Source organism: Xiphophorus hellerii, chromosome 12, assembly GCF_003331165.1.
Source record: "Xiphophorus hellerii strain 12219 chromosome 12, Xiphophorus_hellerii-4.1, whole genome shotgun sequence".
NCBI lineage: Eukaryota > Metazoa > Chordata > Actinopteri > Cyprinodontiformes > Poeciliidae > Xiphophorus > Xiphophorus hellerii.
This window is the reverse complement of record NC_045683.1, coordinates 22,062,376-22,080,904: the sequence shown is the minus strand read 5'-3', so window position 1 is coordinate 22,080,904 and position 18,529 is coordinate 22,062,376. Positions and strand designations below refer to the sequence as shown.

At 37.2% G+C, this 18,529-nt stretch overlaps 1 protein-coding gene across 2 annotated transcripts in view; it reads left to right on the top strand.

Moving 5' to 3' along the window:
• pdlim2 (PDZ and LIM domain 2 (mystique)) overlaps nucleotides 1–15,199 on the top strand; it is a 38,097-nt gene extending 22,898 nt beyond the window's left edge. For both annotated transcript variants that reach the window (XM_032578749.1, XM_032578748.1), the window contains exons 7-10: nucleotides 8,060–8,178; nucleotides 11,829–11,977; nucleotides 12,150–12,261; nucleotides 14,046–15,199. In XM_032578749.1, the coding sequence (XP_032434640.1) occupies nucleotides 8,060–8,178; nucleotides 11,829–11,977; nucleotides 12,150–12,261; nucleotides 14,046–14,238 (573 nt within the window). In that variant the 3' untranslated portion in view covers nucleotides 14,239–15,199. The remainder of the gene's footprint in view (nucleotides 1–8,059; nucleotides 8,179–11,828; nucleotides 11,978–12,149; nucleotides 12,262–14,045) is intronic.
• The last annotated feature ends 3,330 nt before the right edge of the window (nucleotides 15,200–18,529 follow it).

The window sequence follows — 18,529 nt, the reverse complement described above, 5'->3', positions numbered from 1 at the left end:
TGATGCGTATCTTAGTTAAGTCATTTGTGAAAATTTTCATAAAAATTCAAGAATTTGGATTTGAAACTTACTCATAGTTGTCTTTAATTAAAGTTAGTGAAGCATTTGAGCTTGAGCAGAATAACTTGGTACATTTTGATGCAGATAAATACAGTGGTGTACACTACACACCTTTTACATATTTAGAGATTTTATGAGACTTAAAGTAAATACAAACAGACTGATTTCTGGTCAAAAAACTTTAAAATTATTCATCATACTCAACACCTATGCCTGATGTGGGACACCAGATCTGATTGGTTAAACCAATTCAGACCAACTTGATGCATAAAAATACACAAACTGTCATGAAGAATATGATTTAACATACCAGTTGATGGCTATAATGAGGCAATTTGTTTGTTGAGTTTTATGAGCAAGAAAGTGAGAAGGAAGTAAACCAACATGACTGATAATCTGTCATCACTTTTTTATTTTTCCTCTTTGGCTATTATAAAAATAAATAAACATTGTTCATGTTTAGAGTCTTTCTCAGAAGCTAGCACGTTGTTTTCTGAAGCCATTTCCTGTGTCTCACCTAATCTTTTTATCATTCGTGGATGCTGTCAGATCTGTAATCAGCTCATTCTGTGGGTCTGCATCCAGATTTGGTTTAAAATATACAAACCTGTTTAACTGTGACTTTGAATGTACATTTTAGAGGTTTTTTCTTTTCTTCTAACAGATTTTTATGCCAACTGGCCTTGCCATCTCTTCCCAGTTACTTCAGACTTGACTTGTCTGGAATCATGCATAAATTATGACAGAAAAGCTGTTAGTGTGTCTTTAGCTTCAGATAAAATTGTAGGCTGTATACATCTGGCTAAAATATAGATGTTTCATTTAGAGACTGGGTGAAGGTTTGTGGTTTCAGGCTGCCCATGTTTACGAAGGCATGATAAGAAGTACACAGTCAGTCGTACTAATCACTGATCTGCAGCAGTTTTAATTCTCATGTTTTTTAGTGTATGGTTTAACTTGTTTTATTGGTACTATGCAAATCTAAAATTTAAAGTTTTAAAGATGGGATTAAGTTGTTTTTAGTGACTTTGAAATGTATGTCTTTTTAATATTTGTTTACTTAAAAATGTTATGCCTTCCTTTTCCCTATCCTGAGTTCCACACAGAGATTTCCATTTATAACCCACTGCTGGCTGCATGCTTGAATCAAACCTGTTGTAAGCATTTACTTATGCATGCATATCCCAAATTCAGATTTTTTTATTTTATTTATTTATTTTTTTTGCAGGGTAGTAAGAGGCATGGGTCCCTCCCCATCTTTACTTGTTTCATTGTGATTTTCTTTCTTTTTTTTTTTTTCTTACAGTGAACATGTTGTGATTCTCTTTGATAAAAGTAAGGAGATTTGTGTGACCATTTATTGTCCATAATGAGCTACAGATGTGTAATGAGCTTCATATCCACTGAAGCTGTTTGGGGAAAATTCATTGAAGTCTGGAGAAATTGTTTCCCATGGGACCAAAAATGTGTAAATAAACACACATTTTATCCCTCAGATTTTTAATGGTAATGTGTGGTAGAGGCCGACTCAGACCACCTACATTACTTCAAAACTTATTTATTGTTCTAAGCTTCAAGAATCATATATGGTGCATAAATGAGTAACAAAATTCAAAGTATTAGACTCACTGCTAAAACTATTTAAACAAACCTTTGTCTTTAAAACAGATTTGCAAATTGCGCAGTCAATGCTTCAATTTTGCTTTTAGAAGAAGGACTTTGTCATCTTTATTTGCTCACTTATGATGAAAAACCTTAAGTTGCTGTCCTCAGGTCTCTCCTCTTCACAGTCCTAATTTTCTTATTGTGGCACAACATATTTGCACAACAATGTTGTTGGAGATGATGCAGCATTCAGCAATCGTCTTCAGAGAAATTATCAGATTTTTGTCCTCAGACCTAAGTATTCATAGAGGTATCTGGTTGATTATTGTTGCTGTATAATTTAAATTGTAGAGAGGTGTGAAATGGCACGTATTACTTTACATTATGTCTTATGCATAGTGTAAAGTGATCATGTTATGTTCCTTACACTGTTCATATGCCCTCTGAGTTTACACACGTGTTTTATATCTGCAGCAGTTAGATGGTGCATGGTTGTTGTGAATGAATGGGGTGAGATGGATGTATTAGCCTTTTTAGCCCAAAGATCTGCAACACTTTATTCCTTGTTATTGAAAACTGAACTGTCATCCTTTTCCCAGAGTTCATATGTGGAATACTTTAGAGGATTTGAAAAGACTTTGTTGTGCTTTTAAAACAGAATTTATTGCTGTAATAGTTGGACACTGCAGAGAGGTTATGATGGATACGTTTGATAGGAAATAAAATAATAGTTCATGAGAAAATCTAATATTTTAAAGCAGTTTTTTTCCCCCCTGTATGTTGGTCTGACTCGTTGTTTCAAGTAGCTTTTATCTGAGCCGTCTTTGGCATCTACCTAATCTAACTCAGTGGAAGGTAATTGCTGGTCTAAGCTACTGGGACTGTATGTTATGCAGTATTATCTTCTTCATGCTATCTGTGTTTATCAGGGTTCCCTTTAATATTAGCATCTTCTGCCCAACAAACAACAATGGTCATGGTTTGTTTAGTGTTATAACGAGGCCCTTCGTAGGCCCTTCTGATATTTTCTGAAAAAAAGGTTTGCATACATTAAGCTTTGTTCCTCCACTCCAACAGAAATGATGATGGGTGCAGCCAGATCATTCTGCTGTTTATAAGACCAGCAGAATAATCTGGTATTACCACCAGGTGCTGGGTAGATGGACCTGATAGTGTTATTATGTACACAAGACTTCACTGCTCTAGTAGTTTCATATTTGCAATGGACTTTATGGCTCTTGTAAAGATACAGCGGTAGGATGTAACATTTCAAAAGTTAATGTTGTTTGAAGTGAAAACTTGCCTTTTATAGCCATTATGTTTTTCTTATAACCAGGTTTGAAAATGGCAACCATTACCCGGGTTCAGTTTTCACACGAAGTCTCTCAGTAACAATGGATGAAGTAAAGGTTATTTGGTCGTAATCTTAATTCAAGACCTTTACCTAAAGTAGACTGATGGGAAACAGCATGCACTGCTCCAATTTACTACAGAACCTGCTGTACTGCTGGACTCATGTCTGTGGTGAATACAAAATCATCAGTTATCGCACCCTCTCACAGCAGCGCTAGACTTCCCAAAATACGAACTGCTCTAGGCATCACTCCTATGCTGCAGCCAATGCCCTGTAATTGAAGCTGCAGGGTGGTAATGATGATGCAAAGTGGTTTGCTTGGAGCCAGACTGAAGTTTCATCTGCTGGCACCGTCCTCGTGTCTCCCATCGGCCTCAGACAGCCACCCTTTTACTACAGTTTATCATTTTCTCTGTGTTTGGTGCTTGTATTTTCTATATACAACTTTTGAGTAGTCTGCAACACACAAACTGGCATCGTCATTGATTTGGGGGACTGCAAGATTCCAGCTTGAAATAATTTTCTGAAAGAAACTGTTTGGTTTCTTCAAACATGTTCCCTTTTCATGGATGAGTAGAGTATTAATTAAATAAAGGGATTATTCAGATAAATATTGGACAGGAGAAACATCTTTTCTGCAGCTGTCTTTGCAGCACCAACTACAATTTATGGAAACGTTTTGGAGATTGAAAAACAAAAAGTTGCTTCAAGTTTTTTGTTTTTTTTTCTTGGGCCAAACTCCACACATAGAAATTAAAAAAATATCCATTTATTTAAAAAAATTGTTCTTTACAACCATGAATATAAAGGAATTCATGGTTGTCTCATTTTGAGATCTGTTTATTCAGAACGAACTGGAAAATGTGATTCCACCTTTCCCCAAAGTCACCATCTTCTTTTCTCATCAAAAACTGACTGTCAAAATAAAGATGTGACTGATGAGACCTCTAATTTTAGTAATGCTGTTTGTAAAAGACCTTATCATATTATAAAAGCATACTTGTGTTTTTTAATGCAAGTGCTCTCATTCCCCTAAATGCTCATGGGTTGTAAAGTGAAAAGCGGTATGTGTTATTGGATGTGCAACTTGAAGCAAGGGCAGCATACCAGAGACTTGCCCTAATGATCTTGGGTTTGTTGACTATGAACTTTTGATTACAGTTCTGTACAGCTTTAATCAAAGCTTCCTCCTCTTGGCAGCCACAGGAACCGCTGAAAACTGGCTGATATTCCTCTGCGTTCTCTCCCATCTATGGCCATGTTGCTATCCAAGATAAAAAAAAAAGCAACAAAACAAACAGGCTTCCCTACTTTAGCCAGGATCCCTTCCCAGGTCTGCGGCTAGATAAAACAAAGGGACATTGTAGGCAGTGCCAAGGTTGGAGTTTGCAAAGGCATTGTAGCTTTAAATCCACCATGAGTAATACATTTGAATGGAGCAATAATGTTTGTAGTTGTAATGAAGGATCCTACAGTTTAAAGGTATGTCAGCTATGCCACTGTTACTGGGCTCATATTCTAGTGATGGATTCTGCAAAATAGTTAATGATAATGAGGTTCCTGCTTTGGTTGTGCAACTTTTAGTTTTTATTCAAAGTAAGTGGGAAAACATGCATTTTCTTTCCAAAAACTGCAATTATACTAAAGGGAACCATCAGGGAAAAAAAAACTTTAAAAAAAAATCATGGCCAAAATTTTTTTATTGTTTTCTTGTCATGAACATTCAGGCCCTTAATGGGAACACAGGATTGTAGGAAAGACACAAAAAAACAAAATTGTGTGTAATTTGTTGATTTTTACTGAACGCTTTACTGGACGAACGACTTTGGACAGAAACTGACATGGATTCTGAAGCTTCTTCATCAAGTCCAGTGAACATTTTTCCTTACAGAAATGTAGCTCAAATGTAGAAGGTTTGATAAACATCAGACTGAGGTTTGGTTGTAAAGGCGGTACCATCATATTGCCCAAAATTAAGATTTTTAGCAGTGTGTTGGAAACATTCAATGAATTCAGTCCAAATTGACATATCTGGTAGTTGAAGCAGATTTTGCTGCTGCATGTTGGTGATGCAAAACTCCCATTCCACCACATCTCAATAGTACTTTACTGTGAACACCACTCAAGCACAGTGAACATGTGAAGTCATTTTCATGTTCAGTAATTTTTTTTTAATGGTTTGACCTTTGTTACATGGTGCATTATCTTGTTGGGAGTAGTCATCAGACGATGGGTAACAAAGTGATGATAAAGCAAAGAAAAAGGTAAACAATATTTTGATAGGCCACTATCTAACTATCCACTACTAACTAGAGTTAATTTGTGTCAATGCACACAAAGGATGCAAAAAAGATCCCCTAAAGAATAATACAATTAATATTATCCAGTGTGTGAATGAGGCGAGGATGGATCCATGTTTTTATGCCGATTATGCTAAAGTCATTTGCAACTGAAGTCAAGATTCATCAGATCAGTCAATATTTTCTCAGTCTTTTGTCAAATGTTGGTGAGCCTGTGCAAATTGTAGCTTACCTGGTCTGCTGGCACCTGTTGTGGTCTTCTGCCACTAAATCTCTTCTGCTTCAAGGTTCAGCATGTTGTGCATTCAGAGATGGTTTTCTGCATTCTTTGGTTGTTATGATTGATGATTTAAGGCACTGTTACCTTTTTTTCATCTCAAGCCAGCCTACCCATTCTACTATAATATAAGCATGGCATTTTCATCCTTACAACTGGAAATTTGGCAGTCTGTTTTCTGTGAACCTAAGCAATAGTTGTGAGGGGAAAATCCCAGTAAATCAGTGATCTCTGAAGTACTGAGACCAATCTGTCTGGAATCATCAACCATTCAGTGTTCAAAGTCTCTTAAATCCCCTTCTTTATCCACATTGTTGGGCTTATGCTGAACTTCAAGTTTCATGCACCACATCTAGATGCCTAAATACATTGAGTTGGAAGCAATTTTCACTGTTTGTGTTAAGTAATTGAACAGATATGTGCCTTTAAAGTGGCTGGTTTTTCACTCTTCAGCTTTTCTATTGTTGCGTTCATTGCATTTCTCTTTACTCGTATATATTACATTTTTAGACGGTAGATCTTGAAGATCCACGGTTATGTAAGATTCACCTTGTTTGCATTAGCAGGGATTTATATCCACATGCTGTTGGACTTTAGTTGGTCTATCTCAAAAAAGTCTCTAAAGCATGTGTGTCCATCAGGTATATGAACTTTAGATTGCTTCGCAGCAGGAGAGCAAACGAATGAGTAGTTTTGTAGTCTGATGGATTGTCTGAGTCCTGAGTCATATTACTGGGTTTATATAGGGGGAAAAAATTTGAAGAAAGCCGTCCCAATCATCGTTTCTGGTAAAAGCTTCCTGGCATCCACCACTAATCTGCCCACTCTGGAAAGAAAAAAAAAGGAGGAAAATTGGACTCAATTGAGAACAGAGCTATTGTTCAAAGACATGCTGAATTGGAAGCGGGTGCTGGCATCAACCACAAAAATCATCCATTTCATCCGTGCCACTGCGTTTCTGTGGAGTTCCACCATCAGCTCTGACTTTAGTCTCGCACTGCTTGAAAAGTTGGGTGGAGTCATTTTCTCTCTTGGATGGAGCCTGTGCAGCACTGATGCCAGCTGGTGACTGTACAGGCAGGAAAACTCGCTGAGCTTTATTGTGCAAGATGTTTTCTTGAGTTTTCATTACTTTTTAGGGACTATGAGGACTGTTACTCAAACAATTTCTAAGCTGAAGTTTGAATGTGTTTTGCATTTGATTAACCTTGTCTGTTAAAAATGCTTTTATGGCTGGTCAGCTTTACAGGTGGACATAGTTAGAAAGGAGACGGCCTCATAGTAGTAAAATTCCTGACAATAAAAGTGTCCTGAATGATGTACTGACCCTTGTTCCTGGGGTTCAGAGTGTACACACATGTAGTTTGTCATTTTAACATAACCTTCTAATACTGATATAATTTAAGTTGAACAAATCCACCATTGCTCTTAATGCAAGTATATGCTTGCATTAAGAGCAATTTTTATCCAAGTAGCTGACACATCGATTCGCATCTGTTGAGATATATTGTTCAATAGCTGATGGTATTCACTTGGTATGTGGCGCCCTCTTCTGGTAGAAGAACGTAATTCATGTAATGAATCAACATTCTCTCCTGATTGGATGTAAAACGCATGATGAAAACTATTAAAGGGTATAAAAGCATATTTATAAAACCAACACTGTTATTAACACAGAACATTTGGAGTGGTTAAAACTAGATGATGGAATGAAGCAAGTTTCTTGCTATAAAAGGTGATCTGGGTTTAAAATGTTGATGCAGGCTGCTGATACTCATCAGCACAGCAGAGATGGATGTTGGTTGTTAATAGAAACTCAGGATATCAAAAACAAAGTCAGATGATGTATTGTTTTTGCTGGATGAAACTGTAACATGTGTTTCATTCACATGTGATGATGTGCAACCTGTATTGTTTTGTATGCAGTACTTGGGTTATCATTGTTTTTGATTTTTGGATCATGTAGCTGTGTTTTTAGGCTGTTACTGATGTCATCTGAGGTTTAGAGCCTGATAGAATCAGGATTTTGCTTTCTGTATGAGCGTAACAGAACCGGTCCCCCTTCTCTATGCCTCTACATCCTCCACACGAACAGATGAAAAAATAATTTTTCTTCAGCTGGCATGAACAAAGTTTGTTCTTCCCAGGACGTTTCATACTTTACAAGACACTCGAGTGCACAGCACTTATGTGCTCATAGGCCACTCTTTCTTCAGTATTTGTTAGTATAGTATCTACACCCAATTCTAATTTCTGACAAATCACAAATTTGTCAGGCATCGCAGAAGAAATGAGTTAATGCGCTGATAAGCTGCGAGAAGAGAAATGTCATTTTGCCCTTACACCTGTGTTAGAGAAAACAAATTTCTATGTTTTCACAGTCTATGTGTAAGTCTTTAATCTGTGATACTTGCTTTTGTATCATTGTACCTTTTTATTTATTTTTTTTTGTTATTCTTCTAGGAGTTTTTCCCTTCTGACTTCAGACACCCCTCTGGGTCCAGCAGGACACCAACCCCACCAGGACGCTACTCACCTCACAGCCCCACTGACCGCGATGTTCCCATGTCCCCCAGGCGCAGGTTAACACTCCTCATATTGTCACTTAGCTTTTATTTACTCCCCATTTTGTGACCAAATGTTTGTTCTTATATTTTATATAAAACATTTTCCATAATTACAATTGAAAATTACTCTAACTCCTTGTCATTTTTCGGATCAACAAGGCTGTATGTAGTTTTATATAACGATTTCTCAAAAAGCATTGGATTTTTAAACATTAATGAAATAATAAATAAAATTCTAAATATGCTTTCTTTGAGATGCCTTGCATGGGATAAATGTTTGAAGTGTAATAAATATTTAATTCAAAAAGTTGTTTTTAATTAGAAGTATGAATTTGAACAGCTTGAAGAAAATTGTTAGGAAAATAAAAATAATTTTTCAACAAATCTTAAGTCAAGCAATCATTTAGAATTGGCTTTAATGACCAATTTTATGTGCATAAACAAGAAACTTGACTTCAGCTTCTCAGTTTAGCTACATATTAACTTTAGAGGAGGTTAAAAAAAACTAAAGAACACCATGTGCACTATTTATTTTTAAATGTATTGAAAATATACTTTTTACACCAGAATAAATGAATGATGACAAATAAATGTCTTGATATTTGATTAGAAACAAAACAGTGTCATTTTTCAAGTGACATGTGAGTGAACCTAAATAATAAAAAATATAATTATTGTTGATTTTGTTTTTACATTGCCAGGTGTATGAGGAATATTTTTTTTGTGAGAACAGCAGAGAAATTGTTGATTCCTTGTATTTCCAGTCAGTCCATGAGAAAATATAAATGGCATCCTGGCCAAAACTGAAATCGTAGGATGTTACTTCTGTATTTTTATCATAAGGTTGAGAGTTTACTATACACCATGATGGTGATCATTCATCATGTCTCATGGTGTTTGTCAAGAAAATGCCTGCAAAATTCAGGGGTGAAAGCCACTTAGAATAACACACTCTTTATGATGTTGTTTGCTCAGATATATATGGTTTTAAAAATGGAATTTAAGTCTTTGTGTTTAACTTTTTTTTCTCTTTGATTAAAAATATATTTTCTGGAGAGATTTTCTCCTACTCTTAGCTAATCTTTCTCTGAAAGGCCTGTGTGGAAAATGGTTTAAAACTGGAATTAATTTCAGTGTGAATCATGTCTTTTGATGATTTTGTTTTTCAGCTATGCAGCTGACTGTTTATTCTCATTATGAGCATCCTGGAGCATTCTAGCAGCTTCCATGTTTTTGCATTCAAGCATGTAGAAACATCTGACTGAACTAATGAATAGTGATAAAATGTTCAGCCTTCGGGAAGCTCTGTACAGTTTCACTCTGCAGAGTTTCGGAGCCGCGCCCTTGGAGTTGATGGAGCTGTAATTTGACTCATTTTCCAGTGTTCAAATGCTGCCTTCTGACCTTTGTTTGGAATGTATTTTGTTAATGTAAAAAAAAAAAAGTTTCTTGTAGTTCCTTTTCTAATCCTTTCGTCCAGACATTCTGCTGCAGAAGCTGGTGTCTGTGTTTTGACCGTGCAGGACAGTTGGCTTTGGCCCTGGTTCCCTGCTGGTTAACTCAGGCTACACACAGGTCATGTCTGCAGCTGCAAGTCCTGTCCAAGAACTTGATATTCCCCAAAAAAGAGCAATTATTTCTCCCCCTGATTGGCCCCCTGTCTGTAGCCCCCAGCCAGCACAATAAGCCTCTCCCCGCTTGTCTGCAGCCAATCAGAGAAGCAGTGACGCCTCCTTCATGCCGCGTGGCCAATGAATTTCAGCCCGGGGCACACCTTTCACTCACAATCTTGTTTTTCTGTCTCGTCTGGTTCAGAGTGAAGTCTCTGATAATATTAGTTTTTTTATTTTTCCATGTTCTGAGTTGTTTCACAGACTTAGAAATTACAGGGGCTTTTTTGCAGAGTTGTGCTTTTCCTGTGACGTTTTCTTCTTTCTGGGGTGAGTCATTGAGTTGTCATTTAGATATTAATTCAGCACAAAAGTTGGATTTGTTTTCTTTCTGCCAGCAGGAAGTTGGGTCCAGACATTTAGCGGTCTGAACTCTGTGTTTAGGTTATGTACTAGATTATCATTACTTCTCTTGGCCTACTGCAACTTTGTGTCAGCGGGCACTATCTTTGTGTCATAGATAATCTATGCAAGTGCTTGTTGCAGATGTGATAATATTTAACGCCACTCAGTGTTTAGGAAGTATCGGTGCATTTGGATGTATTAAATCTGTACGTTTTTAATCACCTGTCAGTGTATGTGACTGCTTGTTAATGTGGGTTTGTTGTCTGTTCCTGTTTTTCAGCTGTTTTATGACTGTTTGTTAGGATAATGTGAGAGGAAAAGGGGGAAATGGGTAGCTTTGGGTGGAGCTCTGCATGTGGAAAACTTGGAGGTCGTGCTTCAGAGGTCTGTTTCCAATCTGGACCTCTGCTCATTGATGCAGAGGAAAGGCCCAAAGCATGTTTGTTTTTTGTGTCCTGTTGAAATCATGTTGATACAGAGTCCTGTCTGAAGCCGATACAATTCAGACAAGCAAGCATACAAAAAAGAAATAAAAGTTTAACTCAGAAAACCTAAGCTTATAAGCTTTTGTACGAAAGTCCTACTTGGTTAAAAAAATAACAACTTTTTTTTAATGTTTATCAGTTCAATCAAACTAGTTTGAAAGCCTAAATACAAAATTGTAAGATGAATAAAGATTCCTCTCCATTTATCATTTCAGCTGTGCACGACATGTTTGTCAATTTATTAAAACACGGATATCAAAGATTTAAAATTATCTTCATTTAATTAAAATTCTAACATCTAGTCAGTATTTTACATTACCTTGTTTTATGTTTTTTTTGGTGTGGTGTGTCCATTTATTGTTGAAACCATAACATCAGTTTTATGAAATATTCAGGTTTTGTAATTACTGATTGTAATCACACCTTTATATATATATTAGCTTTTTTACATATAGAAATTGTCTGAAAGAAAGGAATTTGGATATTTGTGAAGAAATAAGTGTCAAAATATTTTAACATATACTCCTAAATGGAAATCCCTTTTTTAATTAAGTTTGTTACTGATATGCTTCTAAAAAATAATCAAACACCAAATTCAGCATTCGAAACAAGGTCCTTCATTGACCCTTTGCTGATATTACATTGACCAGCTTGAGCTGCAACCTGCTGTTTTGAGGGTGAGCTCATTGAATTGTTGAAGATTCTTCCTGCAACACGTGTATGTTGATGGCTAACTCTCCAAGTATTTTGCTGAGTGGCAACAGGTTGGACAGCCTGTCAGGTTTCGCTGACTGATTCTGAGCGTCGAGTTGTCAACAGGCGCAAGGCACCAAACACCTGGCCTTACTGGAGAATACCTGCCCAACCAGTTCCTGCCAACGGCAAACACTCACATCTACCGATAGCTTTTGATATGTGGAACCAGTGGGAGGGACAAACATTATTTTATTTCTTTGTCCTAATTTTAATAGTATCTCAGTTCAAAGTTCAGTTGCTTGTGTAGAAGCATGAAACCACTATGATCACTATTTTGAAAATCTTATACAGGATTATAAGGCCAAAGGATTAATGTTGATTATGTCATGTTTGGGTGGAAACTAGTTTGACCTCGGGTTTCTGGTGTTTGCTAAACTATTATCTATGTTATTCTGCTTTCCCTCTGCAGTAGTTCCAGTTCTGACTTTGCCATGCAAAGGTTTGACAGGAACTCGGAGGTGTACAAGATGATCCAGGAGAACAAGGAGTCACGCACGCCACCTCGTCAGTCCAACACCTTTAAAATGCTGCAAGAAGTGCTGGAGGCTGATGAGAAAGGTTAGAAGCATGCGGATTTGCAACTCTGTGGGGGATTGACATCAGTCAGGAGAACTGTTTTGTTTTTTTCTAAATTTGAATGTGGCGAAAGGGAAGAAAAAAAAAAGTTGGAAAAGCATGTTGTCAGAATGTCTTTATCAGCAGGTTTGTTTATATCTATGTTTGTCTTCAGAGGCAGCCCTGCGGTTTCCGGGGAAGCTTTCCCCCAACCCACCGAAACAGAGCACATCTGTTACAGGAGCCAGCAAACACCACACCTGTGAGAAGTGTGGCACAAGCATTGTGTAAGTCCTCCTGTAGTTTTATTACCACTGAGGTAGTGTATGGTTTCCATCAGAGTTTATGTTCACACACCAATCTTAATGTTGCGTTGAACTTTTAATAATGCATTTGAACAGTTATTTATCAAGGGTTAAAGGAGTATACAACATAAAAAATCAACTAACTTATAAACAAGATGTGGATGCATAAGTTTGAGTTTGTTTTGTATTTGTTCTCTAATCCAGATAAGCTCAAAACTAAAGAAACTCTCACACATCCCCATTGATATGGATGGATAAATGTCCTTTAGCAAGTTGCTAAGCCAGTCTTGTTGGAGATATAGACATTCTTTTTTTTAATTCTGGCTACATATTTGACCATAAATCCATCCATAAATTGTAGAGGTCATTTATGTTGGTGGGTTTCCTGGCACAGGCTCAACTTTTTTAGCATATTCCATAAACTTTCAATGGAATCAAGACCATTCAATGAACTTAATGTTAGCCTGCTTTATCAGCTTTTGATTTGGGATCATTGGAAGCTTGAACCATCAAGCTGTTGTTTTTAGATAAGCTCTCATATTTGTCCTGTGCACCAGTGCCAGTAAAACAAACCCTCAGCATGATGCTGCCTCCGCTGTGTTCTTTAGTTCCTGTTCAAATGCTCTAATGGATTTGAAACATTCCTATTGCTTAATCATTTTCAGCTAGATAATAAAGATTTTTCCCCAAATACATTTGACTTCTCCATTTGGGCAGCTGCAGTTTTCAGTCAATCTTTCATGACAGTTTTTGTGCAGGTACTTCTTTCTTGTCATCTTTATGATCCATAAGACACTTGACCATGATGCTGATGTCCCAGCAGCTTCCACTTAATGCCAAGTCTGAGCCTTGGTGGTTCCTGTAAATTAAAAAATGTCTGTCATCTCTGACCTGTAGTTTTTAAACAGGTTCAATGTACAGATTTTAAAGCAGAGATTTCTTTCTACATCTACAATCTGAAAACTGTTTTCCTGTTGTGAGTGACACAGGTTTGAGCTTTGATGGACTTTACATACAGTTGGCTGTTCGGAAAGGTCAATGATCTCAAACACACGCATGTAGATACACACACACATATGTGTGCGTGGCTATCTTTGTGGGGACTTTCCATTGACTTCCATTTATTTCTACAGCCTAAACCTTATCCTTATCCTAACCCTAACCATTACATACCTAACCCTAACCAAAACTCAATTCACACCTTAGTCCTAAATCTAACCTCTGACCCAAAAACAGCGTTTTCCCTTGTGGGGACCAGCCTGTGGAACAAAAAATCCACAAACTCAAACTTGGGCACCCAATTCTTGTCTTTCCACGTTCTTTGCAGTCATTAGTTGCATGATTCCAAATTGGAAAAATATGTTTATATGGATCATTGAAAGCTCAGAATTAGTTACATTTATGCCAAATAAGTATATGTAAGCTCCTCAAATTAGGCTTTTTGAGATTTTCCACATTGCTGAGGCAGTGGAACATTCGTATTTATGGACTAAAAGTTTTGTTTTATGTATCTATCTTTTGTATGGTTTTTTTTGTGAATTTAATATTAAATATACATTAAGGGGGCGCTTACAGAAGCGCCATCTGAAATTGATAAACATATTGTACTTACAGAAAGAAATTTAGTAAGAACTGGAAAAAGGACGAACCTTTGAATGAAAAAAGTGGAACAGACTGCATTTATCCAGCAGAGCGAATCAGAGAAGACAGAAAATAAGATGCTTTTCAAATATCTGACATGTTTACTTCTCTATTCAACTCCGCAGGACACAGGCAGTGCGCATCACGGACAGCTCCTTCCGTCATCCAGAGTGCTACACCTGCACAGATTGCGGGCTTAACCTGAAGATGAGAGGTCACTTTTGGGTTGGAGATGTAATGTATTGTGAGAAGCATGCCAAAGAGAGGTATCAGGGCCCAGGCAACTCCATTCAGACCACCGTGTCCCCCCGCCAATGAGTTGGCCCCTGCACGCCTGTTCCACTCTGCGCAGAGTACTGCTTGCCTCAATGAAGCACCACCTCATCTGACTCACCGATATGCCTTGGAAATATTTTTTGTGGGGTTGACATTACATTAATTTCTGATCTTTAATCTTTAATCAAATAATGCAATGTATAATATACACTTTATTGCCTTACTTTTTGGTTTATGAGAACTTTTTTTCCCAATATGGTTCATCCTTCATGGTCTCTGTCATTCTTTGCCCACATAATACTCAGGCCAGATTTAAGAACGCAGATGCTTTAAAAAAAATAAAATAAAAAATGTAAAAAAAATGAGTAGAACAGAGGATGAGAATTTTCTGATTGAATAAAAAAAGGGACCAATAACTAATCAACTCTGAATGCTGCCTTAAAGTTGTTCAGATGGTGCTGTGCAAGTGTGCGAGTGTGAGTGATTGCATGCTTTCTCATGCAAACACTGGTTCTGCATGGCTTCATATTGTGTGTGTGTGTGTGAATGGTTGTGTGTGTTTCCACATGACAAAGACAAGAAAAAAAGATGGTTGCCAAGTTATTGTAGAGTTGTGGAGAGTGACTGATTCAGGGCAAAATGCCTTTTGAATTTATCTGTACTTATTTGTAAAATGAAATGATAAGAATCGGTAAAGCAAGGGGCGCAGGGGTCTGCTTGTTGTTTGGCTCTTTTGCTAATTTAGAGGGACAAAATATCTTTTCAATATATAAATATTTTTGATATTCTTTTGATGATGATATTATAATGTAGATCATTTAAAATGCATATTGTAAGCATGGGACAGTTGATGTGATACAAAGTTATACTGCAGCACATGTCCAGTTCCAGAAGTACTCAGAGGTGGACTTTAATCTTCACATTTTTTGTGGAATATAATAAAGTTGCACAACCTGAAGTCTCTCCTGAGAGGACTTTGAAGGTCTGTTTAATGTGTGACTAATTTCCTGCCTTGTCATTTTTATTGGAGTTATGTTGGGTAATTTATCTTATGCCTTCTTCAGTTCACAACTGCAACAATTGTGTCAATGCAACTCATGGGGTTTCAATATATATATATATATATATTTTTTTTTTTTCTTTTGTTACAGCTAACCAGTTAAATGTTTAAAACAGTTGGGTTTTTTTTTTAAAATTGCGTTTGACCTTATGTTCATTTGTTACTCCAACCAAATAGGTTAAGCTCCACTGAAGGCCCTTACATTGAGAAATCAAAATATTTATTCAAACTCAATAACGTCTGGCAGCATTAAGGTTTTATTAGTGTGATTAATGTAAAGTTTACAGTAGTGGGTTAGGACAGGTTATAATTAGTACTGACCTTAGTTCATCTCATAACACTGAATTTTAATGCAAAATATTACACTTTCAATAAATGGTTGCACAATTCTATTATCTACCACAAGATGGTGCTATTGCTACAGTTTTTAAAAAAATTTTTTATCCATGTGGATTTGGGGAAACTGTGTGTAGATTCAGTAAGCTATTTAACCCTGGTCAAAATGTGTAGCAGCAACAAATGTTGCATTTTGCAAACTTTTCAGCAAGCTTTTGTTTTATGGTGACAATTCAACTTGTTTTTAAATTATGGTGCTCCACCATCTTTTTTTCTTAAGAGATTAGAGCTGTCATATGTCCTGTGTTTGTCCTTCAATGTAACATTTTTGATCCAATCCTTGCATGATTTTTAGTGCATCTTTCAGGTCAACTGCTTTACAAGCCAAAAGTGATAGAGAAGTTATTCAAGAGTATATAGCGGATGGACAAACTATAAATTATTTTGAGCTTTCAGAATTCAAGCTAGAAGTTGATATTTAACGAGCAAGAAAACACAAACATGACTGATTCAAAAAGTCGATTTTACATAAGCCCCCCAACCAACCTTTTACAGAGTAGCAAGAGCTGAATTACTGGGAGTCTCTGTTGCCATTTTCTATGTAATGCCACTAGATGTAACTGTGTTACTAAACACAAAGTTTCCTGGCTGGAAGTGGAAGAAACACAATACTGTACTATACCTCATCTCAACAGTCACTTGGTCTGTTGCTCTTAATTGTGCAGAGAAAAGTTTCCTATGTTTTGATTATTTCCTCTCAGCCATCTGTGGGACAATAGGAAAATCCTGTCCCTCTGGAGGAATCACAGCTCATGCCTCTTATGAACTGCTATCTCTTAATATTTGTCATCCAAATCAAACATTAGCATAGTTTGTCTTTTTGCACTTCCAAGCCTTGCTACGTTTCCCCTCTCTCTCTCTCTCTTTCTCTCTCTCTCTCTCTCTCTCTCCCAGTGTTCTCTGCTTTCCCCATTCTTCACCTGGGATGGAGTCCAGATGTGGAACAGAGAAAGGAGAGATTGCTTGCTTAGCTATACAGGGCGAAGGGGGTTGGGGGCTGCAGAGAAAATGTTGGAACGACATTAAAGTTTGTCTGGATACCATTAAGTACAATTTGATGTAATGTGCAGTTTGGGACGCAATGTTTAAAATGGAAACTGTGCTCTCCAGATGAGAGAGATTTGGGTCTTGTGGGGCTGGAGGGGGGTGTTGCACTTGAAGCCTTATTTAACAGCTTGGATAAACACCCCTCTGTTTCATTACAGAACAGGCGCCCATCTACTCCTTGTGCTTTCTTTTAGTAACCATGCTGGCTGTCTGAGCCTGCTCCAGAGTACAGTATCACATACAGGAATAACAAACCGGGGGTCTGCTGCAGGGGTCAGAGCACAGTGCACTATTATATACTGCCAGGCTGCTTGCATGACTGGGGAACCTGTAGTTTGAATGTGTTAGTGAACACATGTCAAGCCCAATTGCAAGAAGTAACCTTTTCAAAAGCTTTCCTCCTGCACCGCCTCGTATTTTGAAACGCTCTCCAGATTTGAATCACCACAGCCTCTGTCCTCCCAGGCCTCTCGTATATCAAAAAGTATTTTTAAAACAGAAGTAATCTTCTGTATTTTCAGAACTTTTTGTGCACACAGCTAAAAAAAATAAAACTAAACCGCAGACCAAAGTGAAAGATAAAGTAAGTGGAGCTCAATTTGAAAAAAAAAAAAAAGTATTTCAACAAAAAAGATTGAGGTTTGGGAATATTATTTTTTCTTTCAGAGTAGACCTGGGATTAAATCAAAGTATTCGTTTGTGCAAGCACATTCGGAAGATCTGGAAGTCCATATATTTCACTACTCTTACAACATCAACAACATGGTATGCAAAGAGCAACACTCTCAATCTCAGTCAACTTTGAAACATTTATGTTTAGTTACAGCTTGACATGTTTGAAGTGGACAAAAACCCATTTGTATTCAGAGCCAGCAGGGTTTCACTGCATTAGCTTTTTGTTGTGGAGATTGCTACAAAACAGGCCGGCATTATTACTATGATGAGCTTACTGTTGTCTATGACATCCAGTAAGAAGCAAAGCATTAAGGGAATAAAGATAAGTTTCCTAGAAAACATTCTAAGTGGGCTTGGTGGAAGAAAAGATAAAATATGTGTCTTCTTCTTTCACCTGGGTATAAATATAATGCATCGTAGGTCCCACGCTTCAAAATGGGAAAGACAAAACAACATGTCACTTACTGTAAGTAAGGCAAATGTCTGATCTTCAAAAATCAGAAATAGGCAACAAGAAAAATATTTACTGAACCAAACTGGCCTTTGGTGAGAATCAGGTTAACTACACCAAAATTTAAAACAACTAGAGCTAAGACAAACGAGGCTGGGCAAATACTCAGGTTTATTTTACCAACGTATGCAGGGATGAAGAAAAACATTTCCAAAGCAAGGTGGACAGGTGCAACATCTTGGGGTCATTATGTGTCATTGGCAACCGTTTGGGTATATTCATACCGACCGATTGTCTTAGAGTGATGGCAAAATAAATCCTGTTCTGTCCGACCATTACAACTGTAAATCTGTAACTTTGAATTTGTTAAACTCTATTGAGGCTTTATCAGAAACCCGGACAGAAGAGATTAAGGTTGAGCTTTTCACCCATTAACACTGCACTTTGTTTTGGCAAACATAAAGCTCTACTTAGTTGAAGTAGACTTGCAATGCAACAGTTTTTTGTACATTCCCCTCCCCCCAACAAGGTGATATGAATCTTTTTAGGCTGCATGATGTCTTTAATACGGTGGTTTTAAACTAAATTTTGTACTTCGTCAAAATACTTAAATTGAACGAGTGGTCACTGGGCGAGAGGCGGGGTACACCGTGGTCAGACCACCAGTCCATCACAGATACACAGGACAAACAACATGCACATAG